The 21,100-nt window shown below is 50.6% G+C and overlaps 1 protein-coding gene across 2 annotated transcripts in view; it reads right to left on the bottom strand.

The window, feature by feature from the left end:
• LOC103091813 (potassium voltage-gated channel subfamily KQT member 4) overlaps positions 1–21,100 on the bottom strand; it is a 177,191-nt gene that overhangs the window by 114,436 nt on the left and 41,655 nt on the right. For both annotated transcript variants that reach the window (XM_076069022.1, XM_076069021.1), the window contains exon 2: positions 2,566–2,656. In XM_076069022.1, coding sequence (XP_075925137.1) covers positions 2,566–2,656 — 91 coding nt within the window. The remainder of the gene's footprint in view (positions 1–2,565; positions 2,657–21,100) is intronic.

Raw genomic sequence — 21,100 nt, 5'->3', positions numbered from 1 at the left:
ATGTTTTGCTTTTTCGGGATGTTGATTCTGAGCCTATCGTTCCTTTGTCAATCAATCTCCATGAAATGTCACGTCGAATTGCATTGATCGTCAGAGTGGGTGGAATATGTATCTCACCCACCCTAAGCAACAGACGTGGACTTTAAGAAAGATAATTTACAGCGTATGTAAAATCTGTAGATGCTGCAATGTAAATTCCTTCTTGACCAACTATAATCATATAAATGACGCATGGCCTGGTTGAGAGATGGTGGGACATATTAGCATGAGAAGTCTTTATGTTGTCTTGTGTTGTCTGTGTGTTGTCTCTGCTTGTGTATCTGCCTTTGTGTCTGTGCTTGGATTTGTTTCTCTGTGCTGTCTCTGCCTGTGTGTAGGTCTTGGTGCTTCCGACTGTTTGCTGCCGTGCTCCACTTTGTTATATGCATACCTCATGCTGAAATGTCCCATTGTCTCTCACCCTTGCCTTCTCTGCCTAATTAAGGCGACTTCGCTGTGTGCTTGTATCTGTGCTGGTCCGCTCTACTTGAATGTCTATGTGTGTGTGTGCCGTCTGTATCTTAAATTTCATACTTAACTTGCAATTTAGCAATCTTTGAAATATCGTAATCAACCAGGCTATGCATTAATTGTGTTTTGACCGACCGTCTGTGTTGCTTTATATGGTTTCCAAATTCTGCTAAACTCTGTTTGGTATGCTTCTCTCTCTGTGTCCCCTATTGTGTCGGTGTTATTTCCCCCTACTTGGGTGTCTGTGTATACATCTGGGGTTATGCGTTTCCCCTCTCTCGTAAATTTAGCTCTTCTGTACCTGATGATGGCTGCTTGTGTTGCAACCGAAACGTCGTACGCTATTATGTAATTTTATTATTTCTTATTTATACGTGACTTTACCGAAAAAACAAAGATTAATTCCTGCAGTCACGAAAGCTTCGAACCAAGTTCAACAAATAATCATGTTGTGTTGCTACAAATGTCAAACCCGTTGAGAAATTTGCCCAGTGTGTTAATCTAGCCTCAACAGCCTAGTCAGATATGGGTTAACAGATAACGACTTGTCTGAATGTATGACATTTACAGTTTACAGATTGTTGTTGTTTTTTTTACACTGGTGTGCAATTCAGCTCTCGCCATCTCTCAGCCCAGCCTTGCACCTGTTCTTCCGCCTTTCTTCTCCCCATCACAGCCTCTGCCACCTCCTGGACGTCTCCTCTTTAAGGGGCGCGTGCAACAGCCGTCACCGCACACACTTTTGCCGTCAACTTCACAAATGCGTGCATTCATAGCACGCAACATTGCGTTGAGGGCTTTCGATAAAGCGGCCAGGAAAACCATATTGAGCACGTGGCAGAATCATACTCAATGGTTGCATTAATTAGGTCCAATCTCAGGACTTGACCATCTGAGCTATGAGCTCAGAGACAAGGAAGAAGAATGCAGCACGTGCATGGGGTCCATTCCTAAACCTTCAATACCTGAGCCAAGAATGGCAATGACTGCCCCCACCCCCCCACCCTTCCTCCCAAAAAAATCCACCTTCCCATCCCACTGCCTGCTCTGATGAGTCTGCTGTGCATGACACCGTCGATGTCCCTGGTAATGCCGTCCAGAACGTCAGGATGTGGCCAATGTATGACGCGAGGGAGGATGTGAAATAAGACATATTTCAGAATTTTTTTTTAAAAAAAGTGCGCGCATTCACGTCCACAGATTTCCTGACGGGCGTACAAAACCCATCCCACGCATCCCAAAGAGTCGCGCACAACCAGGCGCACAGGCGGGTGTCAACAGCCACTCCGACAAGAGCCACCGCACGTGGGCTGATGCGGTCCTTGTCTCTGGGCACTTTTGCAGACACGCGAATTCTCTCTGGAAGAACAACTTTGAAACGAAGAGCCACTTGGGTTCCGTGAGAGCTGTTCGGCGACCTCCGATTAGAGCGGTTGGCTACATACGGTGTGAAAGAAGTTCAACACACATACGTAAATCTCTAACAGCCATGGGATAAAGAAAGGGGACAAGAAGACTACGCAATTTAACATCATAATTCTACCTGGATGTTGTTTTTGTTATTTATATATATCTCGCCTGTCTTCTCGTTACGATCGCAGGGCATAGACAGGACGGGGCGGTTCTAGCTGCACCAGATAAACTACAAACGTGACGTGTTGGTCAAGCAACTGCATCACAGTTGTGTGAAATCATTCGGTTAATAGAATAATTACATTTAAAAGTCTTTAATAACCATACTCTTTGGTTCTTTCGATAAAGTCACGTAGGTATAAAAGAAAATCAATCACGACGTTTCAATCGCAACACAAGCGGTCATCCTCAGGCGGAAAAAGTATAATCCAGCAGTGGAACTGCTGAACCATTAGAATGATGAGTTTGTTTGGTTGTGTAGGGATCTGAGTGTTAGCCGATTATCCAGGGCCTCTTGAGTCACTTGGGGCCCGAAACGTTTGCGCTTACTTTGCTTAACGCCACGTGCCGCAAAAGAGCCGAGGAAACGCGGAGATGTTGTGAGGTTTGCCGAGAGCCCGGGCCGGGCGAGTTGGTACCCACCAGGATGAGCAGGCCTTCGGAGGCGAGGTCCTGGTACTGGGGCACCGTGGAGAAGACAGACAGCACCAGGCAGCTGAACACCAGGGTGAACCTGCACAGCGCGCACACGGCGCGCAATGATCCCCTCGAAGTTGATGTTTACCAGACTGTTGAGGCAACGACTGTTACCGGGCGCCTTTTGGGGCCAGCACGGTGCAAGGATAAGCTTTTGCCTCTTTTGGGCACTTACGTGCCTCATAGAACTCAAAACAACGTACGTCTCATATTAGCCATTCCAATGTCCCGCTGCAGTCTAGGAAAAGGATAACCCCGGTGGCAGCTATGCCTGTGTGGTCACAGGGTGTACACAGCATCGACTTGCACGTGGGTATTCGTGTGCCCTTAGGGGCTGATGTCCCTTTGACACTGCAAAACGCCGAGAGCGTGTAAGCCGTGACCTGCTCTATTGGCGCAGTGCAACCTCGCGTCGTGACGTCGGCTCGTTACAGCAATGGGCGACTTTTTCAGCGCCCTGAATTGGGTCCCAAACAGCGTGGCTAAAACGCGGAGCTGCTCATCGCAATGATTTAAGGGGAAATCTCTCGCTCGGACGCCTCCGCAGCCGCCCCAAGACCTCCCCGAGGGCACAAATCAACACTGGTGGTGTTGCAGCGGTTTCTCATACGAACAATTATAAATGTTAGCTTCATTCGGCAATTCACGTTGAAGGAAGCATTATATTTACACAATAAAAAAAACAACACGACAAAACAATTTATAGAAACTTATTCTATGGGTCTTTCGGTTAAAGCCACGTAGATAGAAAAATAATACAAAATATCACAACGTTTCGATCGCAACACAAGCAATCGTCTTCAGGTGAGAACCACCAGCAATCGTCTCCAGGTGAGAAGACGATTGCTTGTGTTGCGATCGAAACGTCGTGATATTTTTTATTATTTTTTTTCGATCTACGTGGCGTTACTGAAAGACCTTTAGAATATGTATTCCTGCAGTCACGAAAGCTTTAGGTCAAGATTTCATTTATAGAAAAGTATTTTTTATTGGAGAAATAATTTCTCATCTCCAGCTGCTGGGTGGGGCTGCCCCCCCCCCCCCCACCGTCCGTGGTGGACGGATCGCACCTACCCAGAACCACTTTTGATACCACATGTCAGCCATGGCCGTGAATCGAACCTCGGATGGCCGGGTTTGTAGTGCAGAACGCTAACTATTATGCTGCTGCTCCATTGTACACACACACACACGCGCACACACACGCGCGCGCGCAGAGGTCGCATGCTCGAAACGACGACACGAGGCATTCCAGTCCAATGGCACGGCATTTGTTTTGAAATATCTGCGAGAGAGCTTTATGACGAAGTAAGTCACAAGTGTGTGAAGAATGGAGCTATAAAGCAACATCGAATTTAGCCCCGTAAAAAAACAACGTGTGAAGAAGTCTCATTGTCCGATGTGAGATCGGCAGTGAGAATTGTTGTTGCGCTAATAACCCGAATGTTGCGGTGGTGCTGGTGGTGGCTGTTCCGTGCGTGTCGAGTGGTTGGCGGTCACTGTGCTGTGGTTGCGGTCCGCGGTGTGCCTCAGCGATTGTGGAAGCTTGTGCGCATCGGTTAAATCTGCTGAGTAATTTATTTGATTTGATAATAAATTATCTAAATACATCTTTTTTTTATTTTGCCAGGTGAAGCTCACTGAGCTGCGTAGCTCTTTTTCAGAAGCGACCTGGCCACAGATGATAGCCCAAACGAAGTGACTTATCACGTGGAATTTCAAAGCAGCCAAATCCTATAAACGCCGCTCCTCTACTGCACACCCACAACCTGTTTCTTAATCTGTCGTGCAGACTTGAGCTGTGCCACTCAAGCTCACGTCGCATTTTAAACGTTAGGCGTAACTCATACTTTTTTTCGACTACTAACTATTTTTATTTTACATGGTAAAGCCCACTGAGATATGTAGCTATTTTTGAGAAGCGACCTGGCTATCACAAATAATAGTTTAACCAAGTGGCTTATCGTGTGCAAATGCATCGCAGCCAAATATTATAAACGCGTGTTCAAATTAAAGGGTGGGGGACAAAACCGGAGAGTCCTGGAGAAGAATCCACGCGACCATGGGGGGGGGGGGGGGGGGGAGACCATACTCTTTGTTACTTTCGGTAAAATCACGTAGTGGGTATAAAATAAAATAAATCACGACGTTTCGGGCGCAACACAAGCGTCCATACCTGATGACGGACGCTTGGGTTGCGCCCGAAAAGTCGTGATTTATTTTATTTTATACCTATCTACGTGACTTTACCGAAATGAACCAAAGAGTATGGATTCCTGCAGTCACGAAAGCTTCAAATCACCACGGGGAGACCATTCAGACTGCACTGTGCCACTGTGCCGTGAGGGTGGTGTGCGCTGCGTATGTCACACCGAGCAGGCCTCCATCACGCATCCATTAGTCACGTGGCTGGTGTGCATTAAAGGTTACTCGAGATTCACCTCGTGGCCAGAGCGATATTGACCAGCCGTGGGTATGCACGTGTAGTGTTCGATTTCACTCGGACAACTTCTGTCTTTCTTCGAACACCGCTTTATTTACAACTCTCAGCATGTCCTCCACATTCCACAGTATCCAGGTCGCCACGGCTCGCTCACCGTGCTTCACTCGACTCGCTCGCCACCTTTGTCTCTCCACTCCCCACGATTACTTCGCTTACTCCGCACTCCGCGACTCCGCACTCAGCAACTCCACACACAGCGTCTTCACACACAACGACTTCACACACAGCGACTTCGCACACAGCAACTCCACACACAGCGTCTTCGCACACAGCAACTTTGCACACAGCGTCTTCGCACACAGCGTCTTCGCACACAGCGTCTTCGCACACAGCGTCTTCGCACACAGCGTCTTCGCACACAGCGACTTTGCACACAGCGTCTTCGCACACAGCGTCTTCGCACACAGCGTCTTCGCACACAGCGTCTTCGCACACAGCGTCTTCGCACACAGCGACTTTGCACACAGCGTCTTCGCACACAGCGTCTTCGCACACAGCGACTTTGCACACAGCGTCTTCGCACACAGCGTCTTCGCACACAACGACTTCACACACAGCTTCTTTGCACTCGGCAACTTCACCCTTCAACTCTTAACTCCAACTCTGTCTCTCAAACTCTGTCTTCCAAACTCTGTCTCTCAAACTCTGTCTTCAAAGCTCTCCAAACTCCAACTCCCCTAAGCTCTCCAACGTCAACCCATCTCCAAGCTCTCCAACTTCGACCCCCTCTGTTGACTCCGACTCCCACACCTGCTCTCATTACACCCCCAATTAATTAACCCGCGCCCCAACGGCACTCCGCGTGACCGTACACCTGTTTCTCGCCAGACTTCCAGACGCCCCTCCGGCCCTGACAACAGCACCAACCAATCACAGCCGTCCACGGCTCTCCCAGCTTAATTTCCCTAACATAACCTGCACTGTATTCGCCTTCACTACAGGCTGACCCAAGAAAACCCGTACTGTCTGTGTGATCATGTAATCATGCTGTTTGTACTACGCACCTTCCTACTCCACTACACACGTAACCGTTGAAACTGACCTTACAAACCAACGCAGGCTATACTCTTTTCTCTTTTGCTCACAGAGGGGAATCATTGGGATGCGTCCATTTATATTGTGCCCACAAACACGCCCAGACAAATACAGATGCAGCTGTGAGCCTTCCCAAGCAGCCGTTAGTGCCTGTTCCAGCTGGCACCTTCGGTTAGCACGGTTGGCTACGTACGGCGCGAAAGAAGTTCAACACACTACACATACATGACGCACTCTGGAGGTGTCATGACCAGCAGCACGCACGCGTGACCACCTTTGTCTCGCCCTTTGCTGCCAGTGATGTGCCACATTAAATACTCGTTTTAGATTCGGTTGACCCAAGGGAGTCTCTCTCCCCCCCCCCCCACTGACTCGTTTTCGTTTTCCCATGGCCACTGCACTGCCTGTTGCGCACCGCGACCGGCGATGGAATGGCAAACAACCGTTCTCTTTGGTTCTTTCGGTAAAGTCACATAGGTATAAAAGAAAATAAATCACGACGTTTCGGGCGCAACACAAGCGTCCGCCATCACCTGATTTTATACCCACGTGACTTTACCGAAAGAACCAAAGAGTATGGATTCCTGCAGTCACGAAAGCTTCAAATCAAGAAACAACCGTTCGTTACAAGCAGAGGGCAGTGCGCGAAAAACTACCACCGATTGTAGCACCGCAACGTCCTCTCTGCGCTCCCCACGTCTGCTCCGACCTCACCTTCACCAAGCGACATGACTGAGCGGGCGGGCAAAGTCTTCCCCCGACAATGCAAGAGGCGTGCGTCGGGAGGCACTTGTCCAACCCAGTGGATTAATTGACAAGGGTCCGGCGTGGCTGTGCCGGGGGGAATGGAACTGCTGTTTGCCCATCACGGGGCTCACAACAGTCGCCGGCATTCGAACACTCCATCCGCTTGCGCATAGGCACGTGTCGAAATTGTGACTTTCGCTGTATAAACCGCTTACGTATTTAAAAAAAACGAAATGAAACGCACGAACGCACGAGGCTTAATTCCATGAAATCTTAGACCGGCTCTCCATTCTGGGCTATCAAATGCCCGCCCGTCTCGGCAACTAAATAAAGAAGGGAAATCCCAGGGCTAATTGACCAAAGAGGACAAATGCGTGCAATCGCGGGGATTAATGGTGCCCTGCTGCAGTCGTTTGGGCTCTACCACAATAGGGGGGAGGGGGGGGGGCGTGACAAAGACAAAGAACCCCCGTGTAGCCTTAACAGACTGTTGGGGGCAAGTGCTGTTAGCGAGCACCTGTGAAGGCCAGAACGCCTCACGAGGGGGTGGGTGGGTTGGCCAGCAACCACGCCTGGCCGCTTTTGTCTCTCGACCTAGGGGAGGCCCAGGATCAGTGCGGGGAATCGAACTCGGGTCGTCGGGTTTGTAGCGCAGCGCGATTACTGCTACACCACCGCTCCGGGCGGGAGAGGGTGGGAGCGGTGACACATAGATACACACAGGCAGACAACTCCACCTGATAAAACAATCGATCGTCATCCGGAGAGGGTTCAGCTCCACGACCTGATGAAGGCCCTCCCCAAGGCGGCAACCATCCCTTGCGATGCCGCAAGCTCGCGTGGCACCGTCCGCGGTCTCACGCGAGCTTTCTCCAATCGCTCCGTCTCGGCGCTCGTTGGACTTGTCGGGCATAGTCCCCCCCCCCCTCGCTCTTCCTTTGGCTGCCATTCCATCGTTGGTCTCCACCTGCCGACATCTACCCAAGCCTGCTTGCCCTTTCAAGTCAATTGTTGTACTTCGCGGTAGTCAAGTCAGTTTTTTGTGTTTTGCCGCCGACACACGTGACGCCTTTCCGCCACGAATCTGCCACTCAAAGCGCCGTCGTCACATTAACGTCGGAACATAAAAATAGGAAATTCTATACGATGAAGGGAAAAAAAACACATATACGATCTATATTTGTTTAAACTACCTAAATATTGTTTTGGCTGAGAGATAGCATATCCGATATCTGAAAGGAAAAAAAACAATAATCTGAAACTCATTCCAAATGTGAACACACCTCCAGCGCAGAGAAGTAACATAGGGAAAAAGACCCACAGGATTGGCCTTAATGCTGTGCTCACCGTGACCTGCAGAGCGCCCGCGAATTGTGATGAGGAATCGAAATGCCCATGGAAAATCAGGGCATGGAAAGCCACACGCATGCACATAGGCACGCACGCGCGCACACATACTTGGCACACGCGTGTGCAGTCACGCGCCGCGCGGACTTACAAAGCACGCTGCCACGTATGCTGGGAAAAATAATCCAAGTGCAACTCTGGGAGGATTAATCCGGAAGTCTACAAGTACCAAGACAAACAATATCCGATCCCATGGTGGCCGCTTGGCTTGAGGTGGGGGGGGCGCAGCAGGGGAACTCCTAAGTGTCCGAATCGAAGCATTGAGCAGAGCACCACCGAAAGTCAGGAGTTCAAATAGATGTGTCCACCCATGATGATGTCAACTTATCAAGTGTGGCGAGTCGATGGTGTCAGGATGGGGCACTAATGTACACCGCGTACAGCCCATTCGTCAATCCACTGCTAGATTAAAGGCCTCCACGCGCCTCTTGCAGGTCGCGTGTGTTACTTTTGCCACTCGTTCCACCGCGATCGGCCAGCGCGTTGTTTAAGGTGCGGCAAAAGAGACGTGGGGATCATGGAAGTACGGGACAACAACGGATGTCGCTTTGCAGTGCCTTCTGCTGCCCCAACACATGCAGCCCGCGCAAGCGTCGCTTGTGCCCTGCCGGTCGGCCCATCCCAACACGATCCGCGGAAGAGCCCCGCTCGGCTCCGGAGATCGGGATGAGATCGGGATGAGATGAGACCGAATCTAACCTGGGTGGTGGCTGCTGCTGGTGCCGCATTTCTGCGAAACAATTCTCGAACACCGGGCTACACGCGAAGGCATTTTCCCCGTGTGGCCTTAAACAGGCAATCGCCGTGAGCAAGTATCCGTGAAGGCTGACACAGTGTACGTAGGGGTGGCGTGGCCAGATCAATGGGGGCTATCTATTGAGTAGGTACGCCAAAAATCTGTCAAAACCTGACACTTCCCCAACCTCCCTGTACGCACACGTACTTTTTACACTCCCCCCCCCCCTGCGTACGCACGCTTGACGCACCCCCCGCCCCCCGAATCCTATAGAACGGCCGATATTTAGTGCACGCAGAAACGATCAAGGATTAATAATATTAACGTGTTTAAGCAAACAGATAGTCCACCGCCGGACTATCTCACTCATTTGAAGATCAATGTATACAAATTATTATCGAAGCTTCACCCCCCCCCCCATTTCCTGTACGTACGCACATTGTCAGTAGACCCCCCATATGCAAGCGTACGCATTTGGGTTAACCCCCCCTCCACCCTCCATGCGTACTAAATGTATGGTTCCATACTCACCCGCCACGTTTGTCTCCCACGTTCTAGCGTTTATACGTGCCGTTTAAAGCCGAGTCGACCTAGGGGAGGCCCAAAACCCGTTCATTGATGTCGGCCTTGCGAGGGAACCGAACTCAGGTTGCCAGGTTCGCAGCGCGGCGAGTTAGCCACTAACACAACACCGCTCGCCAATAACACATTCACAAAATTAACTCACAGCACCACAGCTATGAATTCACAAACACCGGCACGCACGTAACTACAACAAAGATACAAGACAATGATCCCCTGTATAGCCTGAGCAGACTGTTCAGGCAAGTGCTGTTAGCGAGCACCTATGAAGGCTGGCGCAGCACATGGGGAGGTGAGTGGCCAACACCACGCCCGGCCGCCTTTGTTTCCCCAGTGGCGATGTTTACACACCGCACCAGGTACTCATTTGAGGCTGAGTCGACCTAGGGGGGCCATGACCGCTTCAGATAACCGTCGCTGGTGTTGGCCGTGGGCGGGAATCGAACTCGCCTCGCCGGGTTTGCAGCGCAGCGCGCTTAACCGCCATACCACCGCTCCCCAACAACACATTCCCAAAATGAACTCGTGCCCTCACAACACCACATCTGTGAACTCACACAACACCGGCGCTAAACTACAACACACACAACCACCAAGCTCTCAAGCCACGCGCGCGTGATGGAAACCTATTAATTCGTCGGGACAAACGCGCGCAAACGCGCCCTTCAATAACGCAACCCTTTCAAGGTTGCGCTCATTGCAGGAATCTACATTTAAAAATAAAAAAATAAAAATCCAATACGCCCGCTAATTACGTCCGAAGTGTATGTCACCACACGCAGGGTGATTAGAGTGTAACATAAATACGTTGGGTTTTTTTCACTCCCTTTCTTCAGATGAAGGCTTGAGAGCTCATTAACACGCAATGCCTCTTTCGCAAGAGAGGGGGGAGGGAACTCGGGAGAAAATACTTGCAGGGAGTCTCTTACAACCGCGCGTGTCAATTAAACACCTGCACGACTATTTGCACACCGGTAAGGAAACGTCTCATTACTACACCGCATACTTTTACTCTGATCGGGGTGCAAAGACGTCAGAGCGCACGCCACTTCGCTACGGTCCAATGGTTGTACAGACACGGATAGGGACCCCCCTCCCCCCCCCAAAAAACTCCAGAAGGATGCGAGATTAGTGCCAAACCCAAATGTCTTTCTCGAAAACAGAATCGCAAGTCGAGAATAAACAGCGGGGGAAGCAGCGAGATCGTAACTCACCGTTTCGTAAGAGCCGCTACTTGGGATAACGTTAATCCCCCACTATATCGGGAAATAAGAACAGGTGTGACCCTTTCAGGTTGGTCGGACCAACCAGCTGGGAGTTAGGGGCCGTCCATAAATGACGTCATGTGATTTTGGAAGATGTTTGACGTGTCCCCCCCCTCGTCACACGGCGTCACAAAAAGTCAGACCCCCCCCCCTCAAATATGACGTCACAAAGCTCTGCCCCCCCCCCCAAAACCATATTTCCATTTTGAAAATAAAACATGCTTCAAATCGCTTTAAACTATTGTCATTGTAGTGCGTATTTAATGTGGCGCTGCACTCTGATGTTGTAGGAGAAAACATTTATTAAAAAGTCTATTTAATTAAGTAGAACGTGTTGTCTATATTTATTTAAAGTTGCGCATTCTGATGTGACGTCACATTTCTCAAACACCCCCCCATCGTCACACATCGTCACAAATGTCTGACCCCCCCCCCCCCACCTAAGTGCGTGACGTCATTTATGGACGGCTCCCAAAGAGGGAACCGTACGAAAAGCGTGCAAATACTTATGGAGAGGTGCCCGCTTGTGATTACACTGGGGACAGACAGCGGGACGCACGGGATAGAGAACGTGTGCATGCCATCGCGATCGGGCATGGGCGCACGTCGCTAGAAAGAATGGTGGCTGTTGATCAAGACCAAGGCCGTAATTATAATATATTGGGGGGGACACATCCCCCCAATATTCAAAAATGCTCAAAATGTCCCCCCCCCCAATATATTGCTATAAAATTGATTTATGTGTATATGATTGTGGTTATGGTTGTACTTTATGAATCCCTAATCTCTGCCATGACATACAATGAAACAATGAAAGGTCAAAAGGAAAAAAACAGAGCAATGTAATACAATACACTATTAGACATTATTGTAAAAAAAAGTCCATCTTATGTGTTAGTTTTTTTATATTTTAGGCAGGAAATTCGTTTTCAAATTTCGATTTTTTTTCTTCTGGTGGGGGGGGGGACCCCCTGGAAGATTTGGTACCCCCCAATGTTGACTCAAACGGAAGGAATACGCCGGAGAGGAGCTATGAAATGGGCTCATTCGCAGGTGCCGGATGGAATGTCACAAGGCGGGGGGGGGGGGGGAGTGCGAGACGTGGCGCTCGCTTCGCTCGTGGAAATCTTCATCCCGCAGTGGATTGTTGAATCGTGGCGAATAGTTCGGACTAATTCTCCCCCCCCTCCCCCCCCTTAGGCCAACTGTGCGTCAACCGAGTTAATTGCCGTCAACATAATCCGCCACTGGTGCCGGTCACAAGTAAAGTTTATGAAGCACATTTAATATACTCGTGGCGAGTAATCGCTTCGAGCGTGTAAACGTATCGGCTCTAATTATGAGCAGCTCGCCCTGCCATTAAGCGCCTCTTGTTGTGAATGAATTCTGTGACCAGTGGGGCCCACGGTACCCTGAGAGGGCCGTCTGGCCAATGATTTTAACCGAGGTGGGGGTGGGTGGGTGACTTGGTTTGGAGTTGGTGGTAACACCACACCCCGGGCAATCTGGAAAACGTTGGTGCAATTTGGCTACGCGTAATTAAAATGTGTAACGGGTTTAATAATGCCACGGAAAAAAAAACCCACCGTGTTTTCGCTAAGTCTGTAATTCTCTGTTCATTATCTTAATGGACTTGTTAGTTTCGAAAGGCCCGCGTGTATAACTGAATCCAACAAACGGGCACAAAGACATTGCTCATGCGTCCACAACACACACACGCACGCACGGGGTGGGTGTGGATCACATTTCACACGCGTACATGTGCGGGACCCCCTTTTTTGTCAATTCACTGCTCGATTCGGACCTCCATAGGCCCCGTGTAAGCAAGTAGGGGTGGGTTGGGGGGTTACGTGGCTAGGGCTTCACCACGCTCGTCAGTTGCAGGTTGTTGACACTGGGGAGCAATGGGCGCCACGGTGGCTAGGAGATGTTAACTACCTCGCCGGGTGTACAGGAGGTCGTGGGGTTCGATCCCGACCCTTGACGCCTGTTGTATATTTGGAGTTTGCGTGTCTCTCTCTCTCTCTCCCCGTGGTCGCGTGGATTTATATCCCTCCACGTTTAGAATCAACGCGCGTTTAGAGTATTTGGCTGCGATAAATTTCCATATGACAAGCCACTTCGTCGCTTCTGAAAAAGAGCTATATAGCTCAGTGGGCATTACCTAGTAAAAATAAGAGTAGTAATTTACACAGCCCCACAGCTGAATGACTCCCGTTTGATGGTGGTCACCCATCCCAACAATACCCAGGCTCAAAACCCGATTAAGCTTCCAAGATCTAACGTGATTGGGCAACTGTACATTTTCAATCGTATAACCACGGCAAATATGTACACGTCCAAAATCTACATACACACGCGACCATGCACAACATCGCCCGTTGACCTGTTGGCATAGTCGCACCGCTAAGATATCTGCCGTTAGCGGGCACCTATTAAGACCATTGCTGCACGCAAGAAATTTGTGGCGCTTTGAAGCCTAACTGGCACGGCATCCGTAGGCTTCTGTCGCTTGCAACATCCATCCCAACGCATAATTTCCAAAACCGCATTTCAATTACAGTACATCCCGCTTGCACCACCAGGAGTCATGTGACGAGGTGTAGAAAGAAATAACATTTCGCTTGGGTCTGCACAACCAAAAGACGAAGAGACACTTGCTTCACGCTCTGCAAAGATGCCACCAAATTCATTTCCTTCCATTTATATATCTGGCGGGGAATGCACAGCTTATAATGAGTGGGGCTGTGAGTTAAATTTCCCGGTTGAAGGTCAGCTAAGCCCATCCACCGCCCCCCCCCCCTTGCGGTGGATATAAACACAAATGAGTGCGTGCGAAATGTTGTGCCGAGTCGAACGGGACCCGGTGGGTGTCTGTCGCAGTCAAACGGTGGCCGGGTCGATGCCTTCCACTCTCAAGACTAGCGGAACAAAGTTCGATCGTCGCTACGGCAGTTTAGAGGTGCTGATGAACGTGGCAGTATAAAAAAATACCACACGCGTCGACGAAACAAACAGAAAAACGCTGGAATTGATGACTTTAAAAAAAAAAATCAGGAAAAACTGTGCGCACTGGTGGATTGTGATGTCCACCACGTGGTTCGTCTTCGCAGGTATTTCAGGAACACGGAGGTGGGAAACACGCATTTGAGTATTTTGAAGAAAGAGTCGCGCGCGTGTTGCCACCGTTAAGGCAACCCTCTGATCAACTTTATCCAATTTGAAACAGGGCTAGTCCTGAACAGCGAGCCGACGTTTTGGCTGACGTTTCCTCTATATTGGACCAGTGTTAACAGACCGATGGACAGACAGGCAGAGCGGATGCATATACGTTCTAAAATCTTCGCTTAAAATGTAAAAAAAAAAAGATACGCGCACTCTGCTCCTTTGGGCAACAATATTTTCCTACAGGGCAATCCCCACAGCGTCAAAACCGCCTGCCACAAGGCACGTGCACATTGATGGCGACGCACACAGTTGCAGCAGCTCGGTGTCTACCCGGTCGGTGCCTTGTATGGTTGTTTACGTACGCATTGTGTCTTGTTTCGCGTACATTTTTGTCGGGCGAGTAACACCTTTAGCCGGCACGATCTCCTTAAGATCGGACTACGTTGCGAACGGAGTGTTCCAAGCGAGTTTCTCCGTCTTCACAATATTCCGGTGGAGTGGATAATCATCCCGGCGGGGAGGAGGCGACGGCGGCGTAGAGATAGAAGGCAGAAGCGAGGCTGCAGGGCCGGTGCGCTAGCCAGGCTACGGAGGCAGCCACTCAAACCACCGCTAGCCAGCCTATCTCTCACGAATGCAAGATCCCTCGCGAACAAAATGGATGAACTGAGGCTACAGACTACAGCGAACAACGTAGTGAAGGACAGCTGCATTCTGCTCTTCACAGAAACCTGGCTTCATTCATCCATCCCGGACTCTGCTATAGAGCTAGCAGGCTACACAGCACAGCAGCGCCATGACAGAACAGTAGACTCCGGTAAGAGCAGAGGAGCGGGGCTCTGTGTGTACGTGAATAACAGCTGGTGTACTAACACAGTGACTGTAGACAGCCACTGCTCAGCAGATCTGGAGTATGTGACTGCTAAATGCAGGCCCATTTACCTCCCAAGAGAGTTTACTGTGGTCATGATAACTGCTGTTTACATCCCACCGGATGCTAATGCTAACTCAGCTATTGAACTTTTACATGGCAGCATTAGCATTCAGCAGAGCAAGTATCCTGACGCTGTGCAGACTATAGCATGGGATTTCAACCATGCAGACTTAAAGGCAGCACTCCCTAAATTCCACCAGCATGTTAAGTGTGCTACTAGGCGAACTAAGACTCTGGACAAGGTCTACACCAACATCAAACTAGGCTTCAGGGTTAGACCACTACCACACCTGGGCCAGTCTGACCATTTGTCCCTGCTTTTGATCCCTGCATACGCCCCCATCAAGAAGACGGCTTCTACCATCACAAAAACTGTCGCCACCTGGCCTGAGGGTGCCACCCAGCAGCTGCAGGACTGCTTTGATAGGCCCAACTGGGGCGTCTTCGAACATCAGGACCTGGAGGTGTTCACAGATAGTGTATTGTGCTACATTAAAAACTGCATAGACACTGTCACTGTGGACAAACGCATTCGGGTCTACTCCAACCAGAAGCTCTGGATGACCGGGGAGGTCCAGCAGCGGCTGAAGGAGATGAACATCGCCTTCAAATCCCGAGACAAAGCTCTCTACAGCACAGCTCGAGCTAACCTGAAGAGAGGCATCCGTGAGGCCAAAGCAGACTACAGGAGGAGGATTGAGGAACGCCTGGACAGTAACGACAGCAGGCAGGTGTGGCAGGGAGTTCAGCACCTCACCAACTACAGGGCCAACCTCGGAGCTGCTGATGGTGACACCGCTCTGGCAGAGGAGTTGAACCTCTTCTTTGCCCGCTTTGAGGTGACACCACCAGGGACAACATCACCAAACCCCACGGTCCACAGCAGCTTGAACCTCACAGTAGAGGAGCATGAGGTGGGGCACACGCTGCGGGCCCTCAACCCGAGGAAGGCTGCGGGACCTGATGGCGTCCCGGGACGTGTGCTGAGGGACTGTGCTGACGAGCTGGCTGGAGTCCTCACAAGGATTTTCAACCTGTCTCTGGAACAGTCCACGGTACCACCCTGCCTAAAGTCCTCCACCATCGTCCCCCTGCCGAAAAAAACTCACATTTCCAGCCTCAACGACTATCGGCCAGTAGCACTGACGCCAGTGGTGATGAAGTGCTTTGAAAAACTAGTCCAGAGTCACATCATTGCAACATTGCCCCGAAGCCTTGACCCCCACCAGTTTGCCTACAGAGCGAACCGATCCACGGAGGACGCCGTGGTCACAGCACTGCATGCTGCTCTGTCACACCTGGAGCAGCAGGGGAGCTATGTGCGGATGCTCTTCATGAATTACAGTTCTGCGTTCAACACCATCCTGCCACACAAACTGGTGGTAAAAATGGGCGACCTGGGGCTTCCACATTCCACCTGCATGTGGATACATAGCTTCCTCTCGGGCCGCAGACAGAGGGTCAGAGTGGGCCGTCATACATCCACAGCCCTGAGCCTCAGTACTGGCTCCCCCCAGGGCTGTGTACTGAGCCCCCTTCTCTACTCCCTCTACACACATGACTGTGCCCCCGTCCGTCATAGTAACACCATTGTGAAGTTTTCTGATGACACCACAGTGGTGGGGCTCATCTCTGGGGGGGATGAGTTTGCCTACAGGGACGAGGTGGAGCGGCTGACAGCGTGGTGCAGGGGCAACAATCTGTTCCTTAACACCGCAAAGACCAAGGAGCTCATAATAGACTACAGGGGAAAGAAAACGGACACTCCACCACTAACCATCAACGGGGACTGTGTGGAGAGGGTGGCAGACTTCCGCTTCCTGGGAGTCCACATTGGGGAGGGCCTGACCTGGAGCGCCAACACCTCTGAGCTACTGAAAAAGGCCCAGCAGAGAATTAACTTCCTGAGAATACTCAGGAAGAATAACATCACACAGAAACTGCTGGTGTCCTTCTACCAAGCTTCCATCGAGAGCATTCTTACATACTGCATCTGTGTATGGTACACCAGCTGCACAGTGGCTCAGAGGAAAGCGCTGCAGAGGGTCATCAACACGGCCCAAAAAATCGCCGGGTGCTCTCTCCCCACATTGCAATAACTACACAATTCCCATTGCATCGAAAAAGCGAAGAACATTATAAAGGACTCTTCTCACCCTGGACACTCTCTGTTTGAGCCGTTGCCATCAGGCAGACGATTCAGATCAGTCAAAACAAGGACTAACAGATTCAAACACAGCTTTTATCCTACAGCAATTACCACACTCAATACTGCTAATTAATTACTAAGTAATACTGTATACATACTGTATACAATTGACTGTAAAATAAGGATGTGCAATGATAAAACGTACTTTTATGTGGTTATGTGGGTATACTTGGGTAGTTTTTATATATAAAATTTATTGGTTATCTTTTATTTTTATTTCTTGTTTTATTTAAATTTATTAATGATGTACTGACTGGTGAGCACTTTAAATTTCGTTGTACTGGTGACAATGACAATAAAGGATCTATCTATCTATCAATTCCATATTCCATACCACACTTTTCACATTTCACCCACAGAGCCCGTTTACTGGCCCCACTGCACACAACACAGCTGTTCCCAGGCATCTGCTTCTTGGCCACTGGAATGACTGTCATAGCAGCGGCCGTAGGGGTGGGGGCAAACCAATTCTCCGCAGGCACCAGCCGCCAATATAAACAACATAGGAACACAGTCCAGCAAAATTCATGGACGCACAGATTACATTGACGCGGCTATTTTCTGTCTGCCGGAGAACGAGTCAACTCAGAAAAGCGTAGATCTCCCTCCCTCCACCCCCCGCCCCCCCCCCCCCCCAGATTTCGGAAGCTAAGCGGGGTTGAGGCCGGGATGGTGCTAGGGATGGGCAACCGCCACGCGCATTTTTTTTCACGAGAAAATAGCAAATTGTGGACTTTATAGAGCGTCAGGGCAAGTACCGTGGAGTCTTCTTCCGTACAGCTGCTGATGTATAGGTGCAGAACAACAGCTACAATTTCGCATGCAGGTGGTCAAGCCAGATAACTTTCTGCCGGAGAACGAATCAGCCCAGAATGCGCAGATCTCCTCCCAGATTTCGGAAGCTAAGCGGGGTTGAGGCCGGGATGGTGCTAGGGATTGGCAACCGCCACGCGCGACAGGTTTTTGTCGCAGGTTGCGGGGCTTTTCGGTGGGCAGGAAAGGTGCAGGCCGACAGCTACAATGTCACATGCAGGTGGTCAAGCCACATGGACGGCGTCAGGAGCAGCGGAGCAGTGGACCGGGACATTGCGCAATGGATCGGGGCATTGCGCAATGGATCGGGGCATTGCGTCGTTATACATTGTAGAGTCTGTTCAGGATGGCCACGGTGACACACTCTCAGTTCAGCGATATACAGACGCAGCTCAGTAGGCCTCACCCGGTAATATTAAAAAAATGCACTTCTATACTCCTGCATATACACGTCCGACCTTCACAAACTCACGCTGACAGCCGAGTGAAGGATGTTCAAATAGCTCTCAAAGCCTGCACGGTGCAGGGGAGGCATTTTCCATACGCATCTAGCAGATGATGACTTCAGCGATATCTTAATATTTGAAGGAGTCAATTGTACGCGATAGCCGTGGCTCCTCATTTGACTGACAATGGTGATGACGAGACATTGTGCAAGCTAGCCTGTGGCTATTTTAGGCCGAGTTGACCTTGGGGAGTCTCATTTCATTTACAAATTCTCTGTGCCAATTGCTATTGAGTGCTCGGGGCTACCATTGGCATCGTAGTGCATGCAGTGAGCGCACCACGTAACAAAGACAAAGTCCCCCCCCCCCCCCCCGTGTAGCTTTAACAGATTGTAGGGGCAAATGCTGTTAGCGAACACCTATGAAGGCCGGCACGGCACACGAGGGGGTGGGTGGCCAACACCACGCCCGACCGCCTTTGTCTCCGTCGTAGTGATGTTTATGCACCGCGACGGATACTTATTTAAGGCTGGGTCGCCCTAGAGGAGGCCCAGGACCGGCGCAGATAATCGTCACCGATGTTGGCCGTGAGCGGGAATCGAACTCGGCACGCCGGGTTCGTAGCGCAGCGCACCAACACGCTGCGTCACGGCTCCCCACGGACACAAACGCACACGCGCTCGCAAACAAAACAAGCACACAAACACCTACTCAGACACACGCGTGCATACACACACACACCTACTCGAACACACGCGTGCATACACACACACCTACTCGAACACACGCGTGCATACACACACACCTACTCGAACACACACGTGCATACACACACACACCTACTCGGACACACGCGTGCATACACACACACACCTACTCGAACACACGCGTGCATACACACACACCTACTTGAACACACGCGTGCATACACACACACACCTACTCGAACACACGCGTGCATACACACACACACACACACCTACCCGGACACACGCGTGCATACACACACACACCTACTCGGACACACGCGTGCATACACACACACACACCTACCCGGACACACGCGTGCATACAGACACACACGCCCGGGTCAAAACACATGCGCACGGGCACACAAGTCGGATATCTCACACAGTCACGCACTGACACGCACAAGGATATACCACGGCATACTCTACAGGCGCATTCTCTCCTTTGGCTGCAGCTCCGCTGTTAGTATCGACCGGCAGCCGTCAAACCAAATAGCAACACGTCTCGCCAAGCCCAATTACTTGCTCAAGTCAAAAATTCCGTCTCTCACCTGCGTGCATTCTCTAAACCACGCGTTCCGAGACGCAAGCCATCAATGAAGCTTGGGCACAGCAGCGAGACAGACTTAAATGGGCGCCGCAGTGGCGAGGTGTTAACTCCCTCGCCTGGTATACAGCAGATCGTGGGTTCGATCTCGACCCTGACGCCTGTATTTTTGGAGTTTGCACGTCTCTCTCTCTCCCCGTGGTTGCATGGATTTTTCTCCGGTTCCTCTGGTTTTTCCCTCCACGTTTAGAAACGTGCGTTTAGAGTTTCTGGCTGCTATAAATATCCACATACGCCACATGATAAGTCCAATGGTAATTGGACTATCATTTGTGGCCAGGTCGCAAATGATAGTCCACTTATCATTTGTGGCCAGGTCGCTTCTGAAAAAGAGCTACGTGGCTCAGTGGGCCTTACCTGGTAAAATAAACAAAAGTTTATCTCACAGGTGCGACCACGCACGCGCATTTTTGTTCACGAGAAAATAGCAAATTGTGGACTTTATAGAGCGTCAGGGCAAGTACCGCCGAGTCTTATTCTTCTTCTTCCGTACAGCTGCTGATGTATAGGTGAATTACAACAGCTACAATTTCACATGCAGGTGGTCAAGCCAGATAACTTTCTGCCGGAGAACGAATCAACCCAGAATGCGCAGATCTCCTCCCAGATTTCGGGAGCTAAGGCGGGGTTGAGGCCGGGATGGTGCTAGGGATTGGCAACCGCCACGCGCGACAGGTTTTTGTCGCAGGTTGCGAGGCTTTTCGGTGGGCAGGAGAGGTGCAGACCGACATGCAGGTGGTCAAGCCACATAGCCGGCCTCAGAAGCATTGGAGCAGTGGATCGGGGCATTGCGCAATGGATCGGGGCATTCCGTCGTTATACGTCGTACGGTCTGTTCAGGATGACCACGGTGGCACACCACTGTCCATTTGCGCATCAGGTAGCCGCGTCTGCCATGGTTTGGGGAGTTTGATGCGATTTAGGGTGGACCCATGAGCTTCGTGGAAGATGAAACGCCAAGGAATGGTCGGCTTTGGATATTTCACGAGGTGTTTGCTTCGTGAGTTCTTTTGAACTCCATTCCGCCCTCCAGGCTTCATAGGGATTTCACCTGGCGCTGCTGAGCGCATGGCTCCAAAAGGGCTTCGAGCGAGTGAGAACCTAGGATGAGGTCGCGCCAACTTTGCCTTCTCAATGTTGACTCCGTTCGTACCGTACCGGATTTCAGGACGGTACGGATGTGCGTTGAGTTGTCGTATTGGCGGCCCAGAACACTTTTGTGTGTGTGTGGGGGGGGAGGGTGAGGGGGGGGTGTCAGATACCAATTGTCACTTTGTGTG

Source organism: Petromyzon marinus, chromosome 23, assembly GCF_048934315.1.
Source record: "Petromyzon marinus isolate PM22_M1 ecotype Great Lakes invasive population chromosome 23, UKy_Petmar_22M1.pri1.0, whole genome shotgun sequence".
Taxonomy (NCBI): domain Eukaryota; kingdom Metazoa; phylum Chordata; class Hyperoartia; order Petromyzontiformes; family Petromyzontidae; genus Petromyzon; species Petromyzon marinus.
This window is presented reverse-complemented; position numbering and strand designations above follow the sequence as displayed.